This window comes from Meleagris gallopavo, chromosome 1, assembly GCF_905368555.1.
Source record: "Meleagris gallopavo chromosome 1, MGAL_WU_HG_1.1, whole genome shotgun sequence".
Lineage (NCBI taxonomy): Eukaryota > Metazoa > Chordata > Aves > Galliformes > Phasianidae > Meleagris > Meleagris gallopavo.
The window spans coordinates 15,824,090-15,849,693 of NC_139404.1; the positions used below are offsets into that span (position 1 = coordinate 15,824,090).

Here is a 25,604-nt window from a genome sequence, read left to right on the forward strand (position 1 = left end):
ATAAACAAAACTAAGTAAGGGAGATGAAGGGTGGAGCAGTTCACATTCTACTATTTTAATTTACATCTGATTTTAATACTAAGGTTCAGCAAATAAGATCAGAGTCTGCCTATATATAGTAAGTCCCACACAGAACTTTTAACATGTTAGCTAGCAGGAATGAAAAAATATAAAGCGATATTCACATTACAACCTGCAGGTAACTAATCCTTACTGTACTACTAATGTAAGTTACCCTTCTTTCAAGCAACAATTCAGACATTTAGGTTTAGATGCATTCTTCGCAAAGATACAAGGCACATAAAAAAGTCACCTAATGCTTGAGGGTAGAAATATTCTATTTCACCTGATGTATTTTTATTGCTGATGTTAAATTTTCTCATAAAGTCTGTGTTTTAGTTCTAGTCAGATGCTCGTAATATTATTTCACATCTCAGTTCTTTAATTCAAATCTCAAGTGTCTGGCAAAGAAAAGAGAACAGCATACCAATGGCACTGAAAAGTGCACTTGTCTTTTCATACAGTCCTTGAAATTGCAGATGCCACTGAACAGCTGCAAGAATTAATAAAATTTTGGGTGGCACTGTCATGCATGTATCCTTTTGAAGGTATCCTGCAAATTGGAAGAGTGAGATAACATGTGGGCCACTCCATTTAATAGCACGATTGATCCAAAGCGTTACTGTGATCAGTGAAGAAGTTATCATCAAAAAGAAGTGAATAATGAGAGTTTTTACAAATGCCTTTCAACAACAGTAGTCAGGATTGCCTGAAAATGTGGTTGAACTGTGAAGTTACAGCACCTTGCACCTCTAAAAAAAATAGCCAGGGCAGAAAGTGCAGCTCTGTCTGGAACCTGGGGACTGTTTGTTCCTCAGCTACAGTTGCTGAACGCTTTCTGTGATAACAACCAAAGTGGTAAAAAAACAAACAAACAACACAACAAAACAGAATCAAACTGCTGTCAGAACACCGTGAGGCTCTCACTGCAATTCTAATTAACCTTGTAGAGCACGTGCAACTAGAAAACTATTTTTCTCCATGTAAGTCTCTGTTCAATAAAGTTCACTCATTAATGTGTTCAGATGAGCGCAAGCATTACTATCACATCTTATCTTGTATTAACATAAAATAAGACACAAATTAAAAGAGAAAGGAAGAAACAATAAATTTCTCTAGAACTACCCATATAAGATTTCATTTTGGTGCTTTTATGTAATACTATTGCTCGTTTCTCAAGCTTAGCTCTAATTTTGAGAAGTTATGAATAAGAAAAAATTTCAGGTAGAAATCAAAGAAGTAATCTGAAAGTTAACCCTTTCTTACCAGCAGGAATTATGCCAATCCTTATATTGCACTGGACTAACGGTGCTTTGGGATTATTTTGGTCTATGCCAGAGTCCTTCTGCATTCTTCCAATGAGACCATGCATCACTTCACTGAACATGCCGTCCCCACCAACACAAACAACACTGCCAGGAAACACAAATTAGAATGCACACTAACAGTCAATAAACAACACGGCAAATGTTCTACTTAGGGCATGCAATACACATCAAAATCGTTGTCTTCTCCTCATCCACTTCTACAGACTATAATAGCCCACAGTCAACTTGGCATTAAACAAAACGCAGAAAAAAAATTCAAGCTACACAACCATAAATGCACCTAGACAGTTCTGTAATCTTTGAAAAATGTTGAAATGCAACCTATAAAACCCTCTCTATCCTCTATTGCTGTATGCAGACAGACAGATATAAGTGGAAAATAAAAACAGAAAGAAAACGCTGAACGAGACTGTACATATAGCTTCTGAAGTAAGCAAAATAGCAATTAGGTTTTAACAAAAAAAGGAAAAGGTAAGTTAGTATTTATAAATTACAAAAAGGGAAAGGTAAGTCAGTATTTGTAGATGCAGACAGAAGTGATTTAACACTGCACATTTAATAGGGGCACACGTTACATAAAGGTCAGAAACAAAAAAGCACATGCTTGCATGCTCTTTTGACCATGCTGCTAGCCCAGACAGACAGAAGTCACGTATATCTAAATAACCACTCCTAACAAGGCAGAGCTCTGAATGTTACCAGAAGCAAAACTTTGGTTTACAAAATTAATTCAAATCAGAGATGGTGCAGCAGCTACACAGATCTTCAATATGTTAAAGCTCAGCAGAGTTCACACCCAAGCAAATACTAGGAAATAAAAAACTATTTTACAGCAGTACACATTTCATGCACATTTATAAAACGCCCACTCTGGTTAAAGAATGTTTATGATTTTGGAGTTCCAGTGACTGCAGTTCAAATACACTCTGAATGGAGATGAGACAAATTGAAACTTATGCATACATGATTTGGAACATTTTCTGTTTTCCACAGCAATTATTTCCAATGCAAAAACTAACACTTACTCTTCCACAGTCAGCAATAGATATTGCAGAATGAGCACATATCCCACTGGACAAGTTAACTGATTTACATTTAAGAACTGATGATTTACATTTACTTATTACTGTTTTTTTCAGCATGAGGGAATCCTGAGAAATCAGTCATCTTTTATTTCACGAATGGAGAAGATAGTCTTATAAATACACTGTTCAACTCTAAGTCAAGACCTAAGAGACTGAGAGAAGGGATAAAAGGGTTTTTGTTTCTCATTTTCATAATGAATTTATCTTTTCAAAGCTTAGCTACTTTACTTCTCAGCTTCAGAAACCTGTCTCATCTTTCTGAGTAGCCTCTAAGAGGAAGTAGGTAAAAGTTTCCACGTCAGTTTAAGGTCTGTGCCATGCTAGTAGTGTTCTTTATGTAATACATAGTATGTGCTGGCTTAGTGATGACAGAATAATATGAACCTGTATTCCTATTGATGGTAAATATTGACAGTTGAAAAGAAATAAATCACATACACAAAATTAGCATGATCAAACTCATTGCAAACATCAGGTCATCAATGTGTGAGAGACACGTATGAAGGTACCTGATGGAGGACTACTCTAAGAGAGTGCTGGAGTGCCTCTTCCATTTTGGATTTATTTTTCTAATGGAATAGCATTCCACTTGTTAAGATGGTATCAGTAAACTATAAGGACTGATTTAAAATTAACGTTTCCTATTTTGTTGTGCTGGCCCATGACCTGTGGTGGATGTCGATGGTACGGCAATAGGGTTTGAACCTTCCCCCCAATAATCCATTACGTTTTGCAGCTGTGTGACAAATGGCAGCAGAGAAGCAGTCTCACAGAATAGTGTCTGACACAGAAATGTGTGTGAAGCAAAGGTGTGTCACTGAATTCCTCTGTGTGGAAAAAATAACACTCACTGACATTCATCTATGCTTGTAGAATATTTGTGGAGCACAAACAGTGGATGTTGGCACAGTGAGTGGAGTGATATGTTTCAGCAGTGGTGACAGCAGTGAAAACAAGCCACACTAGGGAAAGCCTTGAAGCTTTTTTTTTTTTTTTTTTTTTTGCATGCAGGCATTACTGGTGAAAACATAGATAATGATGGTGACCATGTTGAAAAACAGTGTTTTGTAGCTGATAGTTAGTGTGCTCTTTGTAGCTGTTGTAGTTTCCGTGGAAATAAATAGGAGGCATTACTTTCAGAGCGACTCACGTAGATATGCTAAAGGAGGTGAGTAGCAAGCCCATGAGACAAATGAGTTTTAAATAATCTATGGTCCCTTCCAACCTCAACCTCTCTGAACTAATTCAAAAACTAGAAAAAAAATGAAACAATTTTACATAGGCTTGTTCCACTATCATCCTTACCCATATCAGGTTTATTCCACACACAGACATTATTTGCACAATATTACAGCATGTAATACAGTTATGTTCTACATAACAATGTACAAGAACCCGTACAGTGTTAATGCATGAATGGTACTTTAAGTAATCATCTTCAAGGGAAAGCCACACTACCTTGGAATAGTACACTCACCACAGAATATCTGTATTAGGAGAAGTGGGAAGAACAAACAGAAAACATATATAAAAGATTTAAACATAGACACTCAGAAGGCAAGGAAGCAATTATCATTAGGAATCTTTATCTAGCTCCAAAAAATTTAAGCACATCTCTCCTAAACAGAGAATCTGGAAGAGATTGAATAAAGAATCTTATCACTCAATGAAGGAAAAGTCACTTAATAGAAGTGATCTGCGAGGACAGGTGAACAACCACTGGATGTAGGAATCCAAAAAGGCTTTTCCTGTATGTGAGAAGAGTCAACTGAACTTGAAGATAAACACACGATTTTTTTTTTTTCCCCTTCTAATTTTCAGTTAACCACGTGATCTGCTGTTTAAAAAGTAGCATGAGTAGAAGAATTGCTTCCTAATGCCATTGTTCACCACAGAAACATACTTGTACATAATGATCAAAAGCCAGGCTTAGAAACCCAGCTGCGGTTCCCAGGCTTTCACTGAGGCCTAGTCTGGGAACAGAAGAGTCAAGAGATTGTAAAAACATGCACTACTTTGGGCAATTTTTTATCTCAATCACATTCAAGAAAGTAAAAGTAATCCCCACCAAAACAAGATTTAAACTGGAACTTTCAAAGAGAGATTCAGAAATCCTTGAAGTATACACTAGGCATTGTTTGAACATGTGAAAAAAATGTTTCAAGTACCACTACACTAAGTGACATTCGCTGTAAAAGCAAGTTGCCAGGAGGAGATTCTATCACATTTTAGAAGTCAACTTTGGAACACGGAAGGCTCATTCTCCTTTTAATTCTGCTATATAGCCCAAGATGGTAGAACTGCCTCTGTCTGGAACTAAACACCTCAACATCTTACTCTTAAACTTCTTAGAACATGGAACTATCAATACTATATACTATATAAACTATTCAATACAGATATGCTGCATGGTAAGATTCAGTAGTTTTTGTTTTGTGGGTTTTTGCTTGTTTGTTTTTAACTTAGAGAGTTAACAGTCTTTTTAGAGAGGGAAGGATTCCCTCTTCATACTTGATATTACAACATCACTTATAGTCTTCCTCCCTTCCTTAGAAGTGCCAAAATTTGTTTAATAATTTGTTTTCCTGTATTTCCTAAAAAATATTCACCTTTACTTTTCTGATGAAATGGTAAATGGGCTTAATGAGAACATAAACATGCACAGCTAGCAACAACAACACATACAGTTTACATCAATAGTAATTTACATCAATATCAAGCGTTAGAACTTTCATGCTGAACTACTAAATACTTCACTAGACTAGATCTACAAAGACTATAAGGTTGCAGTAGAGATGGAGTCCTCCCCTTTAAACTAACAAGATCAGCTATAGATTCTAGAATCTCACATCAGAGTAGACTGTTTAGATAGCTGCTGACAAACCCTGCAGACCAGAATGATTACCATTTCTGGAACCTCTTCTTACAATAACCAATTCTAGACATTGACTTGCTTAATTTTCTTCCCCATTCTGTACTGAAACTGCATCAACCTTCAGTATTACATACTTCATATACTTAAGCCAAATGAGAAAGAAATAGTTAAAAATGGTAACTTTTAAGTTACTTTCTTTGAATGTTTGCAAAATTAAGGAAAGTGTCAGTATGGCAAAAAAAACAAACAAAACAACACAAAGAACACCTGTTCATTTTAAAGCAAGTCTAGGATCTTGCTTTAAAGTCAAGGAACTCAATTTGTGAATTTAGTTTTTAACTGTAACAATTTGCCAACATTATGCACTTACTTGATTTACAACCATGCATACAGATTTGCAACAATACTCTGAAGAGATAGGAGATTTTTTATTTTTGTAATTTACCAGCTTAAAAGCACCTGCCTCCAAGCATAGGAAGACATAATTTTAAAATACTGTAGATATGAGTTTATTTACATAGGTTCTGCATACATTTTCATTACATTATTTTATCACTACATAATTCATTTCATGTCATGAAACAGAACTGGAATGACTAGTTTATTTACTAAAATATTTTGCTTCTATAGCAGACATAATAACAGAATGCAATTTGACTGTTCAGCTAGGTCTTCTTCTAAACCAGTAACTTCACAAACAGAAGAAATACAGGTGAAAAATATAAAGCTAAATAACCTGGCAGTTATTTGCACTTGGCAAGAGTGGTTTTACACATAGTCAAGATGTCACAAAAGCAATTTTTTGGACTCATGTATGTGTCAAAGTCATCTGCACTACAAAACAATTCATGATACTTTCCAGGCTGCCACAGAACACTCAGGTTCTGGACCAGCAAAAGTAATCTTACACTGATCTGCACAACAGCCTCATGCAAACATCATTATATTTCACTTGAATATATTATGTGTAGAATATGTTTACTGAAATGGTATAGTTTTCCCTTGACACCCCTAAAAGTGCACATCCTACTATGGAAAAGAACACATCTGATTTGTTGCAAAAAACATATCATCAATTAATGCTATTTTAAGTTAGAGATGAGAACACATATACACCAGCTAACTTAAAAAAAAAAAAAAAAAAAGCAAATGAAGTTACTTACCCATCATATTTATTAATATTAACTTCAAATAAGTTGTCCTTAGCATGGTTAGCATGTTCAGTTACTATGAAGAAATGAAAAAGTACACACTTAAAAATTAATGTTACAAAATATTGTTATAAAAAGGTATACGCATTTGTTAAAATTGTTATTAATTTATTAATTAGCATAATTCTATTGCCAGTATGACCATAAAATCATCTTGCCCATAAGCCGTGCTTCAAATAATTTTATGCCAAGGAAAGAATTGAAGAATAGGGTAAATGTAAAAAAATATTTCACTAAAAACTGCGCAAGTGAACAATTGTTTTTAAACAGTAAAACTGGAAAAGTATTTAATAAATGGAAAAATTCAGTAGTACCAAAACTTAAAAAAAGTAAATAAAATAAAGAACTAAGCTACACAGAGATGTTTTAAAATCTATATAGTGTTTATCAAGGTATTAAAACATTCTTTACTCACCGATAACATCAGTAGAAATAGAAGCCAAACTAAAGAGTGGAGCAACTTTCTGTTCATAAATCCTCTTCCCTTGTCGTTTTCCTCCATATGGATTAATATACACAAGCAACTGCTTTGGTCTACACTCTGGTATAGAACACAGTTATCTATTAGAACATTTGCACTTCCTCAGACAACATTCTAAATTTTTATTTTAATAGAATAAACAAGTATTAGATCAATACACTTACATAATAAATCCAGCTAAATAAAGCTAGACTGTTTGGATGGTTTAAAGTTACCAAAGGCCCAAAGCACTATCTTGAAAGTCACCTTTTAAGAAAGTTACCAATAGAAAAAAACACTTGGAGACAACTGACCAGGCCATGTGTCTCACAGATCCAATTAGTAAGCGCATAAAATCCATTTTTTAAATGACTTTATTGGAAGACAGGCCCCACATGTAATGTATGCAAAAGAAAATCATTAGTAAGAGGCATGCACTCAATGCATAGGCAAACAAACATTTTTTGTTAAATATCTGTTTTTGGTCTCTGAGCCTTTAGTCCTTACCTGAATCATATTTTAGCTGTACCTGTCTCCAGTCCTGCCTTCAACCCACCTCCTGCTGCTCCTGCCTGGATAGACAGCATCACTTTGTGTTGTCTAGACTGTAGATGGGACCTGTTGCTATCCCTTCATCCTGCTCAGACACAGCTGAGGTTGTACTACTGTTACTCTTGGCTTGCCTTCTGTTGTGGAGTTATTTCCTTCTTACTATTTCCTGACAGGTATTGAGGTGCCTCTGACACACATAACTCCTTCTAAACCACACTTAGCCTTCCATAAAGTAAATGCCCAAGAGTTTCAGAAATTATTACTCAGAACTCTTTCTACAAAAGGTAAGTAGATTGCCTCCTATTTATTTATTAGAACAGATACAAGGAGCAAAATCACACCATTCAATAGAGCGAATTCTCAGCTACAGAACAGTTTTTCAATGCAGTAACCACCATTAGTTATGCATTTTCATCAGTGACGAACAAGAGCATGTATGTCACACTCAAAAAAATCTGCATGCCCATCCAAAATCACAGAATCACAGAATGGCCTGGGTTGAAAAGAACCACAATGATCATTTAGTTTCAATCCCCCTGCTATGTGGCCTTGTGCTATGCAGGCCTTGAATGCCTACAGGGATGGGGCATCCACAACCTCCCTGGGCAGCTTGTTCCAGTCCGTCACCACCTTCTAAGTGAAAAACTTCCTCCTAATATCTAACCTAAACCTCCCTTGTCTCAGTTTAAAACCATTCCCCCTTGTCCTATCACTATCCACCCTCATAAGCAGCTGTTCCCCTTCCTAGTTATATGCTCCCTTCAAGTACTGGAAGGCCACAATGAGGTCTCCCCAGAGCCTTCTCTTCTCTAACCTAAACAAGCCCAGTTCCTTCAACCTTTCTTCATAGGAGAGGTGCTCCAGCCCTCCTCTGGACTCATTCCAAGAGCTCTGCATCTTTCTTGTACTGGGGGCCCCAGGCCTGGTCACAGTACTGCAGGTGGGGCCTCACAAGAGCTGAGTAGAGGGGGACAATCACCTCCTTCTCCCTGCTGGCCACCCCTTTATTAATGCAGCCCAGAACACAGTTGGCCTTCCGGGCTGCAAGCACACACTGCTGGCTCATGTCCAGCTTCTCATCCACTAGAACCCCAAAGTCCTTCTCCACAGAGCTGCCTTCAAGGAGATCTTCTCCCAGTTTGTATAAATACCTGAGATTGCCCCGACCCAAGCACTGCACCCTGCACTTGGCCTTACTGAACCTCATTAGGTTTTCATGGGCCCACTTCTCCCACTTGGCCCACAGTATCATCTGCGCCGCTCAGCTTGGTGCCATCTGCAGACTTACTGAGGGTGCACTCAATGCCATCGTCTGTGTCACTGATGAAGACGTTGAAGAACACTGGTCCCAAGACCGACCCCTGAGGGACACCACTGGTGACCAGCCTCCACCCTGACACAGAACCGTTGATCACAACCCTCTGCCTGCATCCAGCCAGCCAATTCCTTATCCATTGAACAGTCCGTCCTTCAAATCCACACCTCTCCAATTTAGAGAGAAGGATGTAGTGAGGGATCACATCAAAGGCTTTGCATAAGTCCAGATAGATGACATCCACTACCCTTCTCCCGTCCACCGAAGCTGTCACTCCATAACAGAAGGCCACCAGATTGGTCAGACACAATCACTACTGCTGACACACACCACCCACTGCCTCACTGTGCTCACATCTACTTGTTGGTCTCCACAAATGTTCATCAAGTGCAGATGAATGTCAGCAGGTGGGTTGTTTGGTTGGTCTTTTTTTTTTTTGCATAGAGGAATTCAGTGACACACCTTTGCTTGATATGCACTTCCATGTCAGATGTCATTTTGTCAGAATGCCCCTCTGCTGCCATCTCTCACACAGCAAAACATGTAACAGAATGCTGGTGGGGAGATTCAACTTCTACTGCCATACCACCAACATCTGCCTCTGACATTGTAGGCCAACATAATAAAATATTACTTTTGGAGCAGCCCTCGCACACTGGCAAAGACAGAGTAGATATGTGAAGCAGAAAAAGTCACCCACAAGTGTAACAATTACTATAATACTTGTCCTTGGATCTCCAGAGTACCTCAAATTTCCAACCTTAAACTTGCTCTTTCTCAAAATCTTTTAAAATCTCTGCTAAGTTTCCAATGTGTCTCTATTTTGCAAAAAAAGAAAACTACATCCAGGAAAAAGGTGCAAGACATTTTAGTCCTGACTGATGAGAGTCAAATACACATTTAGTACAGCTTAGGAAATACGCATGATGCAAAGTAATGACAAGAGAAGTGAGACATTTCAATTCCCACTTCACTTACTTCATAAGCAGAAGCTAGCCTCAAGAGCTCAAAAAGGCATCAGAGATCTCAAAGTAATCTTAATTGACACACGTCCATAAAATTGTGCTGCAAATGTTGGTGCTTCAGTTGAACTTACTCTGCATTTCAAGTAATTCTTTCAGGGCCTGTATCCACTGGTTACACAAGTACTCATCAGCACACCAAAACGTCACATCTCTGCACCGCCAGCGGTGATTTCGGGCTTTTTTCACGTAATAAACTAATAAAAAGAAATAAATAAATAAGGGGAAACACAATGAGACTGTTCTGCAAAATGGCAAATGCATTTCAAACACACCTCCGAAACATCTGCCTTTCTGAAGAAGTGGTAATTAACCCTCAGAACGTATTTCTGCAAATAAAAGGACTCAAAGCACAAAAGGTAAAACTGCAAAAATAAGTGAAAGTGTCTGCTCTAGGTCCTTACCTTACCTCATAGCAGGTACTCAAACACCAAGTGCAATTCATTCTCCATAAATTGATACACAAGACGTACACAAGCATACACTGATTTTTTAAGCTATATTCGAGCCTGCATTATCTACCTCATATAAATGGCCATAAGCTTATAAGGGTTTGGGATATACTTGTATCAGGTCCCATGTAACCAACAGAACAGGATGAATTTAATTTCATAAAGCTGAAACTTGAGAAAAAGTAGTTTAAAAAAAACAGTAATAATAGAAAAAAAGTTTAAATCTTCTTGCGCATTTTGAACTAGGTTGATGAGAACATAAGTGTTTTTACTTTCCCATTTATAGTATCACCAAAAGTAATACTGAAGGACTGAATGTGAAGAAAGTACTCTATAAGATAAACCTTTGTTATGTGAGCAATCCCATTTGTCCCAGCTTTGCAGCACTGTTTCCCCAAAACAGCCTGAACATTTTCTTGGCACTTCAAAATCACAGTCAGTAACACAAACAACATTTATATGCACACATTCTGACAGTTAGGGACAATTAAAAAGAAAACAAACAAATAAAAAAAACCAAACCCAAACATGTAGGGGTCATTTTTTTCAGCCTCCTGATTTCCTAGTAAAGCAGTATAAAGTAATTGTTCTACTGCAGACCCACCTAGCAGCAGAAATATAACACATTAGCTAGCACTTCACGACGTAACTCAAATGAATGAGTTCCTAAAAGGAGGGTTCAATTTTTCAAAAAAATAAAATATAAATACACGCTGAAAGATATCTTACATACATCTTTTCTGTTAAAAACAATATTCATTCTGAAGATTCCTTTCCTGTCTGCCCTATGATATCTCCAACAAAATAATCAGTGTGTGCCTCCTGAGCCACTATGTGCCTTACCTGTGAAAGCATGGGGCTTTGCCATTTTTTGCCATTTGCCAGTACTATGCCGTTTCTTGTTCAGTTCAGTTTCTTCTACAGCAATGATCTCAGAGGTTGGTACAAAACAGTTATCTGTATGAACACAAGGTTTTACACATGTACGTCTTAAAACAGCGCCAGAATGATTATTTCTATACATGATACAGTCATACATTTAAAGCAACTCGTTCTTAAACACGTCAAGAATGTAAGTAGAAACCTGCTGAATATTTCCAATTTACTCTTGCATTCATTCAAAACACACCATCACCTATGAATCATCTTAATCACAATCACCTATGAATTAATTAATATTTGAAATGACTACAATTTCTGTGAAAGGTAGATATTCTGAGCATAAAAAAGTTTTTCGCATGAAGCCAAAATCCGGTAATGCTGCTTTCAAAGCAAGGAAGTTGCCCCTTCAATGACCCCTAACCCAGATATGTGTCAATGAATAGCACAAGTTATTTCAAAGAACATGTAACTAAATCTAGTGGCAAAGACTACAGAGGCTATTTGCCATTCTCAAGTAAGTAGATGGCTTACAAAAGAAGGGCATTCATATGAATTCTTACATCTTTAAATCCCAACAGACTTTAAAACTTTCAGAACTCCTAAGAAGCAAATTCTACACGTTATGTTTATGTACTGTTAAGTGTACTTCCCTTTTATCAACATTAATTCTGAAAGACAGTGCTTCTGAAGACCTCTTTTTCTTACATTATTAAATAATTTCGTCCACCCACAACATTTTTTCTCCCTCTCTGATGCTCTCAACACATTCTCAGTCTTCATGAGTCCTGTCAAACAGAGGAGTTAGTCTCATTTTCATTAGCACTTTCAAATTTCCCAGCCTTTTTTTTTAACTTAAAAACAAAACAAAACAACCTGAAGTGGAACTGAAAATTCTGTGCATTTATGTACAAGCAAGCAGCATGCATATAAATGTATACAGAAGCATGAATCGCTAAGATTGGAAAAGACCTCCAAGATCATCCAGTCAAACTGTTCACTTATCACCAATATTCCTCACTAAACCATGTTCCTTAGCGCCACATCTAAAAGTTTCTTGAACACTTCCAGTGTGACAGTGTCACCATCACTTCCCTGGGCAGCCTGTACCTGCATCCGACCACTTTTTTCGAGATGTTAAGAAAAACATCCAGCCTGAATCATCCCTGTTGCAACTCGAGGCCATTCCCTCTCTTCCTATTGCTAGTCACACGGGAGAAGAGGCTGACCCCCACATCACATAACCTCCCTTCAGGTAGTTGTAGAGAGCTATAAAGTCTCCCTAAGCCTCTTCTCCAGACTAAATAATCCCAGTTACCTCAGCTGCTCATAAGGCTTGTGTTCCAGACTCCTCACAGCTCAACTGCCCTTCTCTGGACATAATCCAGAGCCTTGGTGTCTTTCTTGTAGAGAGGGGCCCAAAACTAAACACAGTATCAAGCTGCAACCTCACCAGTGTTGAGCACAGAGGGATGATCACCTCCCTGCTCCTGCTGGCAACACTGTTTCTGATACAAGCCAGGGTGCCTTGTGCCTTCTTGGTCACCTGGGCACACTGCTGGCTCATGTTCAGCCGAGCATCTACCAACACCTTCAGGTCATTTCTTCCACGCAGTCTTCCAGCCACCCTGCCCCAAGCCTGTAGTGTTGCCTGGCGTTGTTGTGGCCGAAGTGCAGAACTTGGCACTTGATCTTGTTGAACCTCAACTCACTGGCCTCAGACCAGCAATCCAGCCTTTCCAGATCACTCTGTAGATCCTCCCTACGCTCTAGCAGATTGACATTTCCTGCCAGCTTGGTGTCATCTGCAACTCATAAATAATATGCAGTCATAAGAGAATATACTTTCCCATATAGCAATATATAGATATTAAGAGATATTAGATAAAAAGGAGCAATAGTTTTGTTACTGTACTCTACATTTCCTATAATTCTTGCTAATTTGAAAAAGTGCTATGTTGATAGTAAGGAATGTAAAATTAAAGATTTTTCATGACCTCTTCAGTGGTGACAACAGCTCATTTGCTACTAACTGAATTGTTTTTTTTTTTCCTCCTTCTGTCAGCAGCTCTTCTCAATTGTTGTATGCTGTCATACTCTATTGACAGCCAGAAATTACGCAAGCATGATATATTGGATACTTTTTAGCTTTTATGATAGGAGTAGCAACAGAAGTTATTGTTCTATTAGGCATTTTCTCTTTAAAAAAAGGAAAAAGTGAAAGCTTGCCAAACATACAAATAGCAAACAGATCAAAAGACACTTCTCTGAAGGGCTAGGAGAATATGCCCTACAAGGAGCGACTGAAGGAATGAGGTTGTTTAGTCTGGGGAAAAGGAGGCTGAAGGAAGACCTTACTGCTCTCTTCAAATACTTGAAAGGTGATGGCAGCCAGAGTGGGGTCGGTGCCTTCTCACTGGTGTCAAGACAAGGGGAAATGGCCTTAAGTTGAACCAGGGAAGGTTTAGGTTGGATATCAGGAAAAAACTTCTTTACAGAAAGGGTTGTTAAGCAGTGGAATAGGCTCCTCAGGGAAGTGATTGAGTCACCATCCCTGGATGCGTTTAAAAACTGTTTGGATGCGGTGCTCAGGGACATGATTTAGTAGTGGGGAGTTAGGATAGTATGGTTAGGTTGAGGTTGGACTGGATGATCTTTAAGGTCTTTTCCAACCTGAGCAGTTCTAAGATTCCATGGTTCTATGAAAACCACTTCCAATCAGCATGACAGGAAGCATTTATTTGGAGTATGCGTTTTAGTACAAAATGCCTAACTCATATTAACAACTTTGGACCCTGAAATCAGCACTGCTAAGCTCTCCTTGTTCTTTAGATATATGCTCCTTCTGGGAACGACTGTGGAAGTCCTGCTTTTCTAGCAAATCCGTTCACAGCAGTGGCAAGATAAAAACCCACTTAGAAAAAGTACTTTAGTTTAATATGTGCAGAAGAATTACATATCCCTGGAAAACACATTAAGGAACAAAAACATGAGGGAGAAAAACAACAAAAAAACAAAAACAACAACAACAAAAAACCTGATCTCACCTCCCCTCTGTAAATCCTTGGGATCAGAGAGAATCTTTCAGAAACTTCTATAAACACCAGCTATGTCAATAATACCCTTCAGTGCTCTTTCAGCAGCTCCACTGCTCTGACAGAATTCACCAATCTTACAGTATAGTCAAAAGCACACACTTCTTAATACAGCAATTGTAGAGGGTCAGAAAGATGCAAAGCTCTCTCACATATAAACATGTTATTCAGAAATTCCCTACTTAGGAAAACTAAGCTTTTGTGCTTGAATAGAGCTCAAGAATTTATATCAGTACAAATCACAGCATGGCTGAGGCTGACAGTGTCCCTCTGTCCAAATCCCCGTCCCAACAGGGACCTCCAGAGCAGAGTGCCAAGGGCCACAGCCAGGCAGCTTCTGGAGATCTCCAGGGAGGAGACTTCACAGCCCCTGGGCAGCTTTGCCAATGCTCAGCCACCCACACAGCACTGAAGTGCTGCCTCATGTTTAGACAGCACCTCCTGTGTTCCAGTTTGCTCCCATGGCCTCTTGTCCTGGCACCAGGACTCTACCAAAAAAAACCTGGCTCCATTTTCTTTGCACCCTCCCCTCAGGTATTTATAGACATTGATGAAATCCCTCTGAGACTCTCTTCCTCCACGCTGACCAAGCCCAGCTTTTTCAGCTTCTCCTCAAAGGACAGATTCTCCAGGTCCCACATCATCTTGGTGGCCCTGTGTTGAACTTTCCAGTATGTCCATGCACTAGGCACAGCACACCTAGTGTGGCCTCACGAATTCCGAGCACAAAGAAAGGATGACCTCCTCAATCTGCTGCTGATACTCTGCCTAATGTAGCCAAGAACACCATTAGCCTCCTCAGCAGCGAGGGCACACTGCAGCCTTGTGTTCAACTTGGCACCTACCAGGACTCCTACATCCTTTTGTGCCAAAAAGAAGAAATATAATTCTATCGCTATATAACTTAGTGTTACACAACCATAGAATAGCTTGAGTTGGAAGGATCCTTAAAGAGCATGCAGTTCCAACTCTTCTTCCAAAGGCAGAGCTGCTCCCCACCAGCTCAGGCTGCCCAGGGCCCCATCCGACCCAGCCTTGAGCTGCTTCAAGGATGAGGCACCCACAGCTTCTCTGGGCAGCTGTGCCAGGCCTCACTGACCAAAATGCTCTCCAACATCTAATCTACATCTCCCCTCTTTTAGTTTGAAACCCTTCCCCCTTGTCCTACTCACTATCTACCTAAGCAAAATTCTACATGAAATAACATGCTTTTTTCAACCTTTCTATCTAGATTCAAGAGATTGAATCTCAAGTCCAAAAATGCTGAAGTACAGGTCAAATTTCTTAAGCTTAAACTCAAACAACCTCACACATTCATGTTTTCGTGTCTCACCTTGTTCAATCTCTAGCATACAAAACACAATAAAGACATGGAGTTGCCAAGCCAAAGCAGCTGAATGTAGAGACATGGCAAAAAAACAAAAAAAAGGGTAATCCAATCAACAATCTTCCCAGCACAATGGCTGTGCCACTCATTGCTCATTCTGAGTCAGTGCAAACTGAGGTATCACCAAAATGACACCTGTGTTAAATGCCTTCTACTTTTCCCCACCTTAAGCAAGAAGAAAAAGCACACCACAAGGTGAACACGCTAACTGAGACTGCCTTCTGAATAAAGGAATTGAAGGCTGCTAAATGCACCTTCCCTTTAGAATGGGTTCTTAATATATCATCTCTGTTTGCAACTCCCAAAGAACACTTCCAGAGTTCACAAGCAAACCTGCTCAGAACCCAAGTCAAGATTTGTTCATTTATCACTGCCAACCATGTGTTCCACAGGCCAAATTCTCTATGAAATGCACTAGCTCAGTGTGCCAAAAGATAAAAACCAACTGTGATTACAACATTTAGTTTACTGTTAAATAATCAGCTCAACCCCATAAGTACACTGGCATTCAGTTTTACCAATATGACTACTTCCCAGACTTAAAAATATTAAAGACTAAAAACAAAAGCCATGAAAACCAGCTTACTGTTACAGACAGCACGAACACTAAGGTGTTTTTTTTTTTTTTTTTCGGTCCAAAGTTCAAACTTTCCTTCACCTGGAAGCTAGAAAATAATAAGAAAGCTCTCAATCGGAAGGCGTGTTAGATAATATTGATCACATACTACAAAAAGTTGTATCTAATAAAGAGCAGGATAAGTGAAAATTCTACATAGGGGTACAAAGCATAATTACACAGAAGTTAAAAATTAAAAAAAAAAAAAAGGAGTTGTGACTAGCATATTTCACTGCTAAAACAAGAAGCTACTTAACAAGTTGCATGTTTTCCCCCTAAGGAAAAAAATAAAAGGAAATACAATAAGCAAACAATCAAAACAACAACAAAGCAACAAGGTATATATAGAAAAACATGTACTGGTTAATTAACCATTCATCTATATTTGAATAATGCATGTTCTAGTGAAAGAAGCAACTGCGAGGGTTGTTACTCCTCATATCCTACCAGCTCAACACAGACAGCGGAACCACCAAGACGTGTGGATAAGTATGGATCAGATTTCCTTACCAGCCCTATGCCACTTGGGAACAAGTGAAGAAAGGCGACCTTGATGAGGGATGCACCAGCACACTGCAGGTGCTGGACAGATCTTGGTGCCAAGCAAGCCCACATCCTTCGTCTCTGTACTGTGTTTATTAAACTGAGCATTCTCTACAATCCACACTGCCAGAATGGCACTGGTCTTGTTAACACTTGCCCTGAGGCTTCCTCAAGGGGTTGTTTTAAGGAGAAAGCAGGAAAAAAAAAACAGGCTGAGAGAACAGAATTTTGAAGAACGAAAAAAGAAGGTTAAGAGCACACAACAAGCAGAAGTACACAGTCCAGTGCCTAGTTTGATTATAGCCCTCTTGCCTGTACTTTACAATAACAACAACCAAAACAGGAAAGTGACAGAACAATCTCATTCTGTGTTTATAATGCCCTAGAACCAGGCATGGTTCTGTCTTAGCCAAGACTTACAAGTTCCATTAAGTACACACACACAGTACATAACCTACAGAATTCTGCACATCAAGTTTTATCATGTTACTTGAAAAACAGAGCGTGCCATCAACACAAGGAAATAACAGAACAATAGAGAACAACGGATCAATGCAGCTTTGCATAAGCTACTTATGATTTACAACTCAATCTCATGTACAAGTGTTTCAAGGTTGAAAAAGAACGTTCTCCAGTGTACCTGAAGAGATGCCTAGGAAAAAAAGTGAAGTGAATAAGAAGCATTTGAAGAAATTCAGATCAAGCTTTTTCACTCTGAGTTCATACAAAATCCAACCAGAGAACAGGAAATGGGAACCTCAGCACTGAAGAGAGCTCTTGAAAATATGATACTGCTAAATAAGGTGCAGTTGGAGGAAGGAAAGTAAACAGCACTGAGGAGTTAAGGATATAAAAACATACCGTAGCCTGAATAAGCAAGTTATGTTTTCATTATTACCTTCTCAATGACAGAATTAGAAGTAATATTGCTGAATTAATATTTATTTCTTCACAAGTAGCATTTTAACAATGTGTTTTTTTCTTTTCCAAAAAACATTTTCGTTGTGCAAAGATGCAAAACCAGAGGATGTTCCCATATTTTACAGAACTACACTTTTCCTAAACACAAGTCTCTGTTGCTTCCTATCTGATCCTGAATTTGGATGTAGTAAGGAAGACATACATATTTTAGTCCTTCCACAGCACCTCTAACTAATAGCACTTGTTCCTCTCCTGTAAAAGTCTGAAGACTTTGAGAAAATATGTACCAAACCACTTTAATTTGCGCAACTAACTGCAAGCCAATAAACTGAATACAGGCAGCTCTGATTTCATATTTTTAAAGATTGTTTCACTGCAATGACTACCTACTCAACAACAAAAATATAGAATGCTTATACTGTATAATTAAGTCTCATTTTAGGCATACTGTACAGTAGTCACGTAGTTAAATGCTAAATGGAGGAAAGATACCAATCTTGGTCAAGCTACACCTCTGAAATTATATGCTTCTAACTAACCACCTTCCATGTTACAAAACTTTATATACCATCATGTATGCTGTTCATATTTCCAGTATAATTGTAGGGAATACAGTGAGCCATCCCAGGTATTAAAAAAAGCTGAAAAACAGAAAGATGGCAGTCATATAAAACTGCCATCTGAAGCACAAGCTCAGAAAACACACAAATTAATCAAGGCTTTAAGCAGAGAAGTTACATCATTTATTGTATTTTCTCTACACACATTACAGCTGTGCTTCCAGAACACTTAAGCATTTCTATTTCTTCTCCCACTTTCTCTTTTCTCCTCTGATTTTACATATCGCAAAATCCTGTAAGGAGAGCAGCCACACTCAGTAACCAGGCTTCCCACCTAAGTAATCTCCAGATGAGTACTGCTTCAGAAACCACCTCAAAAAGGGCCTTGTTTATTATGTTCCACTCTGCCTCTACCGCTTCCAGGATTCTGACATGTGCCCTGGAAATGGCTTCAGGACAGGCTCATGTTTGGCTTGGCTCACCAGTAAAAACAAGAAAACTTGCTTATAAGCATCTGTAAACTTCAGAGGTGTAATAATAGAGCTTTAAAGCTCCATGGTATTCTTTCATGGTCTGAAGCATGGGTGTCCAGTATTTTAGCTTGCTTAGACTGCACTGAGTAAAGAACAATTATGCTGCATATAAAATATGTAATATAGCTAATGTTCATAACTAAACTTTTTCTTTTTATTTTTTATTAAAACATTAAAAAAAGAAAAAGGGTAACAAAACCATCAGAGTAGGTCGGGCATGTATAGTCTAAAGCAAGTTATCATAAAGTAGAAAGGAGCTGCCACTGAACTTGCTGTAGCCTATCAGTCAACCAAGAACTTCAGAAAGGGATTTTTAGAAGGATTTTACAGAATTCAAAAGATTTTCTACAAAGGAGGGACCACTTGACCTACTGGGAGCAATTGTCCCCAAAAGGCATTGAAACTCTGTATTTCAGGTAAGTTCCTCCAGAACCATTTTGTATCATTTAACTCCGCAGATTTAGAAGAGTAATTTGTCTTCACAGTTGTAAGTATCAAACTGCACTTCCCAGCAATACTGCTGATAAAAACCTAGACTAAGTCAAACTGAGTACGTCCAATAGCAAGAGGACAACAACAAAGTATGGGTTTGATGTTATCATTATAGAGTATGTATTCAAAAAACATATTCAAACCATGACCAAGTTGCAGTCATGTAAACTGCAACAACAAATTCATACAGTTTTTCTCCTTGCCTCTTCTTTCTTTGAACATCACAAATAATTAAGAAATTCTGATTTAAAAAGAAAATAACAGGAAAATATTTAAGTAAAGTACATGGTAAGGGAAGAACTATTTTAGTAGTCAAGTTCAGGAACTTGCCTGGGACTGGAGATATCTACACCCTACCTTTCCACAATAACCTTCTAGTCAACCCTTCTATCGCTCATTTAGTTCCTCTCTCTCTCTGTCTCAGTTCCTCCATCTCTAAAGTGAAGATGACGGCAGTTATCCACAGAACAACAGCTGCTGTGAAAAGAAGGAGGACATGAAACATCTTCTGATGTTCCCATATCGTTCTAATAGGGGCATAAGAATAACGGGAGTAACAATTATATAAAAACCAAGAGGTCAAAGAAGGTGATAAAATGACTCCTAAAAAGTAGCAAAAAACTTGATGCCATTGGTACACAGGTATTTTCAGAAGTCATCCTACAATTCTGTCACTTAGTTTTGGCAGTAAACTCTCCCATCTGCAGTTTTTAAAGTCAGCCCTACTGAAACTGCACAAATGGGAATCTACAAACAACTCTGTTAGCACAGTATAGACTATTATAGTCTATACTAAATATTCCCAGGACTGGAATGCACACAGGTTAAACTTTCTCTTCGAAAGGGGCTTTCAGAAAGCAAACTGCTTCAAGTATAACTACTTTAGAGAAAACAAAACAGCCCCAGCATGGAAGTGGTTTTTTTTTTAGCCATATCAAAGTCACGTCGCTGAAATAAAGTCACTTTTGAAGTTCCCTGAGTGCGTCACGTCCTACTGTGATTAACGTAAATGCAACATCAAAAGCGGCAGGCTGCCACGTATTAACAAGAAACAATAGGCGAAATTAAACATGCCGGAGGTTTTCTCATCCAGCTGCAGGTCGGGTTCCTCCCTTTGTTATCAGAGCCGCATTCCCAGATGCTTAACAGCCCGCAGCGCTCGCATCACGTGCCGGGCTCCTCGGACAGCTCTCGGCTCCGTATCGCGACAGCCGACAGCCCCGGAGCTGCTCTGTCCCCGAGCGGCCCGGCCCGGCCCGGCCCGGCCCTAAGGCTCCGCTGCCTGCCACGCTCCGAAGGGCCGCGTTTCCTTAAACCGCCATCTGCCTTCAGCAGCTGGACTCTGAACCCCAGACGCTGCGGGTTACGCCGGCTGGCCCTTGAGAGGCGAAAGTCCCCCGACACGTGCGGGAAACGCTCGGCTCAACAAAGCGCCTCAACCGAGCGCCCCGCGCGGGCAGGAAGCTGCGGGACCCGGCCCCGCTCAGGGTCAAGCCGGCCCCGGGCCGCCCCGAAGCCGCTGCCCTGCCGACCTCTCCGAGCTCGGGCCGGCCCCGACGCGGGCCGCCCGGCCCGGCAGGTGCTCCGCGCCAGCCCCCCTCCCCTCCGCGGCCCAGGAGCGCTCCGCTCCCTCAGCTCCACTCACCGGCGCCGCGGCGCGGCGGGCGCGGGTCGCGCCAGGCCAGCAGCCCCCGCTCCTCGTCTAAGGTCACCTCCCAGCAGCGCTGCCCCAGCCCCAGCGAGGACGCGAGCCGGAGCCGCCGGCCGCCCGGGAGCCGCTCCATGGCCGCCGAGAGCCCGGGCCCGGCGCGTTCCGCTACCGCATGGCCTGCGGCGGGCCACCGCCGCGGGGCGACCCGGCAGCTAACGGCGCCCCTCACCCGCCGCTACCCGGCCTGGCCCCGAGGCGGGACGCGGCGTCAGCGCCTACGCCAGCGCCGCCGGGTCGGCCTCCGCCGCGTGGGGCGGGGCCTGTGGGCCGCGGGGTCGACTCGGCTCGGCGCCTCCCGGTTCCGGTTCGGTCCCGCTCTGCTCGGCCCGCGCGAAGCAGCGAGGCCTCGACGCAGGGAATCGGGTTTAGGTGCTGCCGAGCTCTTACTGCTGTTGCGCTTTTTGTGGCAGGATCAAACACCTCTCAAAGCGACAATTAAGCAATGAAAGGGTGATGTGTCTGCCTGAGTAAACCCACAGACCTCTCAGTGTAACCCTGCCTTCTCCTCTGTAAGCACGTTGTGTTTTCCTTTAGTCCTGAATCAAATAGAATAGTTCAGTTGGAATACACCTACACAGATCACCCAGTCCAACTGCCTGACCACCTCAGGGCTGAACATCAGATAAAACCCGTCATGAAGAACATCACCCAGATGCCTCTGGAACACTGCAGGCATGGGGCACCAACCACCTCTCCAGGAAGGCTATCCCAGTATCTAAACATCCTCTCAGAAAAGAGGTTCTTCCTGATGTCCAACCCAAACCTCTCCGACGTGGCTCTGAGCCATCCTTCTTATCTGTCGCTGGGTATCAGTGGGAAGGGACCGCACCTCTCTCCCCAGTGCCCTTCTGCAGGAAGCTCAGGGCAGGGCAGCCCTCAGTCTCCTTCCCTCCAGGCCTGACACACTGAGTGCTCTTTCCCACTTCCCACAGGACATGCCTTCCAGATCAGAAGTAATTGTCTTGTACTTGGTGATAATTCTATGTGATTAAACTCTCAAGTCTTTGCTGCCTTTCACATCCTCCATGATGTCACTGTGAATCACAGAATCATGGGATGGCTTTGGTTGGAAGGTTCCTCAAACATCATCTAGTTCCAGTCCCCTGTCATGAGCAGGATTGCCAACCATTAGATCAGACTGCCCATTAGATCCCACCCGGCCCTGAGTGCCTCTAGGGATGGGCACCTACAGCTTTTCTGGGCAGCTGTGCCAGGGCCTCACTGCTCTCTGAGTAAAGAATTCCCTTCTAACATCTAACTTAAACCTCCCCTCTTTCGGTTTAAATCCACTCATCTCTGTAAGCACCAGAAGCCTACTTAAAATATAGGCCAGAGCAAGGCAATTCTTTTGCCTCTGACCTTCCTGGAGACATGATTCTGAATATTTTCTACAGTTTAGAAGAAAAAAATGCTGATCTGTTCTTATTTGTTTCCAGCCCTGGGCCTGGGCAAAAATCCCTGCTTCACAGAGGATGGCACAGAGCCCTCTGGCTTGCTTTGCTCAGAGCCAGCACAAGTCTAAGTGCTTGAGTTTGCACGAGAGCACTCAAGCTCTGCTCTGAACCATTCAATGTATTCAGAGCGTGTTCTGAAAACAAATGACCTTGTAATTTTCACCTGAGCTATGTGTTTGGGATGCTATTGTAAAAGTATGTTTCATGTATTTTTGTCATCTTGTTTGTTGTTGCTTGCAACACACTTTCCTCTGGCCTTGAAAAGCATGATGTTGTCATCTTTATTTTGTCATATGCCTCGGTATCTCATGCTGCCACACTTCCAAGGAAACCATCCCGTATTACTCAACTGTATTACTCTTTATACTTTGGAACCTGTCCTTCCCACAGACACCCAAACACCTGTAAAATTCTTCATACTGAGGCTTAAAGTAAAGCTCGTTTGTCCTGAAAGTCTGTTCTGAGCATTACTCAGCCAAATGCACTGCTTTGCAACCATTAACGTCCTGCTGGTCCTTTACATTGTGCCAGCTACATCATCTGTTACTGTCTACATCGTCTGTAACCATCTATATCTACTGTTACTACCTCTCCTCCACTAGAACTGTAATAACCCTGGTCTGAGGAGGATCCTTTTATTCTGAATAGTTCCATACTTAGCATGTTTCACCCCCGTTGTGTATAACAATATTATTATTTCTGCAAGCCACAACAGTGACGTGGAAACCACAGTCTAACGCAGATGAAATGCAACAGAACCTCTTTCAGGGCTGACCTCTTCAGACAAGCTCTAGGTGCTGACAGCTGCAGTATTAAAAATATTATGTCGAGGTACTTAGTATCATTTTAACAATGAGCAGATTGGATCTAATCTTTTATAGTCCACAGTCACCTGAATCAATATTCTTAAGCTGTGATCCATGCTAGCTGAGCAAAAAGTTCATTATTTTTACATCTCTTCCCTATCTATGATTATTTCTTTTCATTCTTATTAATCTGACAACTCTTTTTGACTTAGCTAAGGCTAAAAGCTGCACGTGTTAAATACAGAACACTAGCAAAACACTACAGCATTCTACATTCACAATTCCTGTTTATATAAGGAATCCTTAACTTCTTGCTTGCACACCATTTTAGCCTAACAACGATTCAAGCTCCTTTGCAGTACCACAGAGTTTGTGGTGCTGGAACTTGTATCAGTGCTGTTTGCTGTGCTCTGGCATCCTCTGACAGTCCTGTGAACATCAGTGTTTGCTTATTCTCTTAGAAAGTAACAGTTAACTTGGAATCAGCACAATAATGGTTTCCTTTTCCCTCTTCCCTTCTCCCTTGTCCCTTCCCTTCCCTTTTTTTTTCCAGTCAGTTTTAGTAGTTTATGATTTTCTTTCCTAACAACAACTGAGAAAGAACTTCTTAAGGGTGACTGACTTGGTAAGCTAAAGCATACAAGTGTCAATTATTGTTTTACTGCTTATTATATTACCCTACAATTACCACTGAGGGGCTGGAGCTGCAGAGGCAGTGATGCTGCCAAACTGCAGGATTTATAGCCTAAAACCTTGGACTGAAGACAGCTGATGACAGGGTTCCACCCCAAGAAATAGTATGGTTTCAAAAGCACCTCACTTTGTTCACAGGTTCGTAGAGGCCACAGGAAGGGCTGCAGTTGCAGTTAATTCAGGAACTGTGATGCATTGCGTAACAAGCATTATTCTCAATGTCAAATGGAAAAAAATGCAGGAAGGTAACACAACTTACAAGGTTTATACTGTCTCTATGACCCATTTATTTTATATAGAGAGCAAACAACATTTAAAGCTGCCTTTCTTTCCCCAGTGTCTGATTTTATAATAGGTCATTCATCTCTATAAAAAGTACTTACTCTGAGCAACTTTATGTTGCACTGAAGAGGATCATTACGTGACAATATAGGCAATCAATTAAGGAAGACTTCCAAGCAGGTACATCTTTCTAATTGACAGGAGCAGACAGGTACTCTTCAGCACAACCTACATTAACAAAACGTTGATTTTAATCATTTCAAATTTAAGCTAAATTGCAAAATAATTATCTGGCTTTCTTCCAACTCTTTAGGAGGTTTACTGATTCATTAGGTCCTTGCAACTAATTTTTTCCACTGTGAAAATCAAGCATGCCCTTTGTATACCTTGGCAGAAGTAGAAGGCACTGTGTATGCAAGCTTATCTTAGACATGGGAAGGTCTAAAGTAAAAAAAATAGTAAAGTATCGTAACTGGAGTGAAAGTGGAATAACAGGTGCACCAGAGGTCAAAGAAGAATTGCATTCCACCATGCTTTCACTGCTCTACACAGTTCTTTGCTGGAAGTAAGAGGGAATCAGATTTTTATGGAGAACTCCAGAAACCACATGCAGATGTGATAGAACTCTTCAGCCTCTGTGCCCTCAGCTCCCAGTGAGATGGGTCCTGGCCCCAGGAAACTCTGTGTCCCAGGGAACCTGCAGTGGTGCTTGGTCTCACTGAGGGAAGAGAAGTTCCAGATCAGTGGAGATGTTCCTAATACTGACCCTTGAACCCATCTGAGAACCAGCTCCAGTCTAGCCAAAGTGACTGGAAAAGAAGTGCGGAACTGAAACTGTTATCTCATTGCTCAGGAATTTAAGGCTGGAACCAAAGTCAAGGAAAAGCTGTTGCTTTGCATATTTTTGTCTTGCATTGAAACCTATGAGATATTTCTTTTCTTCCACAGAAAGAACTCTCCAAGAAAGTTTCAAGATAGCTGCTTGGAAGTCATCTTTATTATTATTATTATTATTTTATTTCATTGCATCTCAGGAAGATTGAAGTACTTACAATGAATCAAATTCTGTTCTCAAGTATGCATGCAAATCCTGTCAGAACAGTGCAAATATACTCAAAGGCCACATTTGGTTACTGAAAAACTAAAAGTCAAAGTTAATAGAAGATAGAAAAATAATTCATTTTTAACATTAAAGTAATGGCAACATTCTAATTCTCTTTCTACTTATCAGCAAACAAATACTCAAGAGTGAGAGGAATATTCTTGCCACTG

At 40.4% G+C, this 25,604-nt stretch overlaps 1 protein-coding gene across 3 annotated transcripts in view; it reads right to left on the bottom strand.

Annotated features, from left to right (window-relative positions):
• Window positions 1-21,370, bottom strand: part of CERK (ceramide kinase) — a 43,312-nt gene extending 21,942 nt beyond the window's left edge. Inside the window, exons 1-6 of one of the 3 annotated variants that reach the window (XM_085217738.1) lie at window positions 21,032-21,370; window positions 11,204-11,317; window positions 9,983-10,105; window positions 6,975-7,100; window positions 6,512-6,575; window positions 1,327-1,472 (exon numbers count right to left, since the gene is read on the bottom strand). In XM_085217738.1, coding sequence (XP_085073864.1) covers window positions 1,327-1,472; window positions 6,512-6,575; window positions 6,975-7,100; window positions 9,983-10,105; window positions 11,204-11,317; window positions 21,032-21,170 — 712 coding nt within the window. In that variant the 5' untranslated portion in view covers window positions 21,171-21,370. Of the gene's footprint in view, window positions 1-1,326; window positions 1,473-6,511; window positions 6,576-6,974; window positions 7,101-9,982; window positions 10,106-11,203; window positions 11,318-11,947; window positions 11,967-21,031 lie in introns of those variants that run through there. The other 2 variants (XM_085217734.1, XM_085217743.1) reach the window with 2 other exon arrangements.
• Between the last annotated feature and the right edge of the window lie 4,234 nt (window positions 21,371-25,604).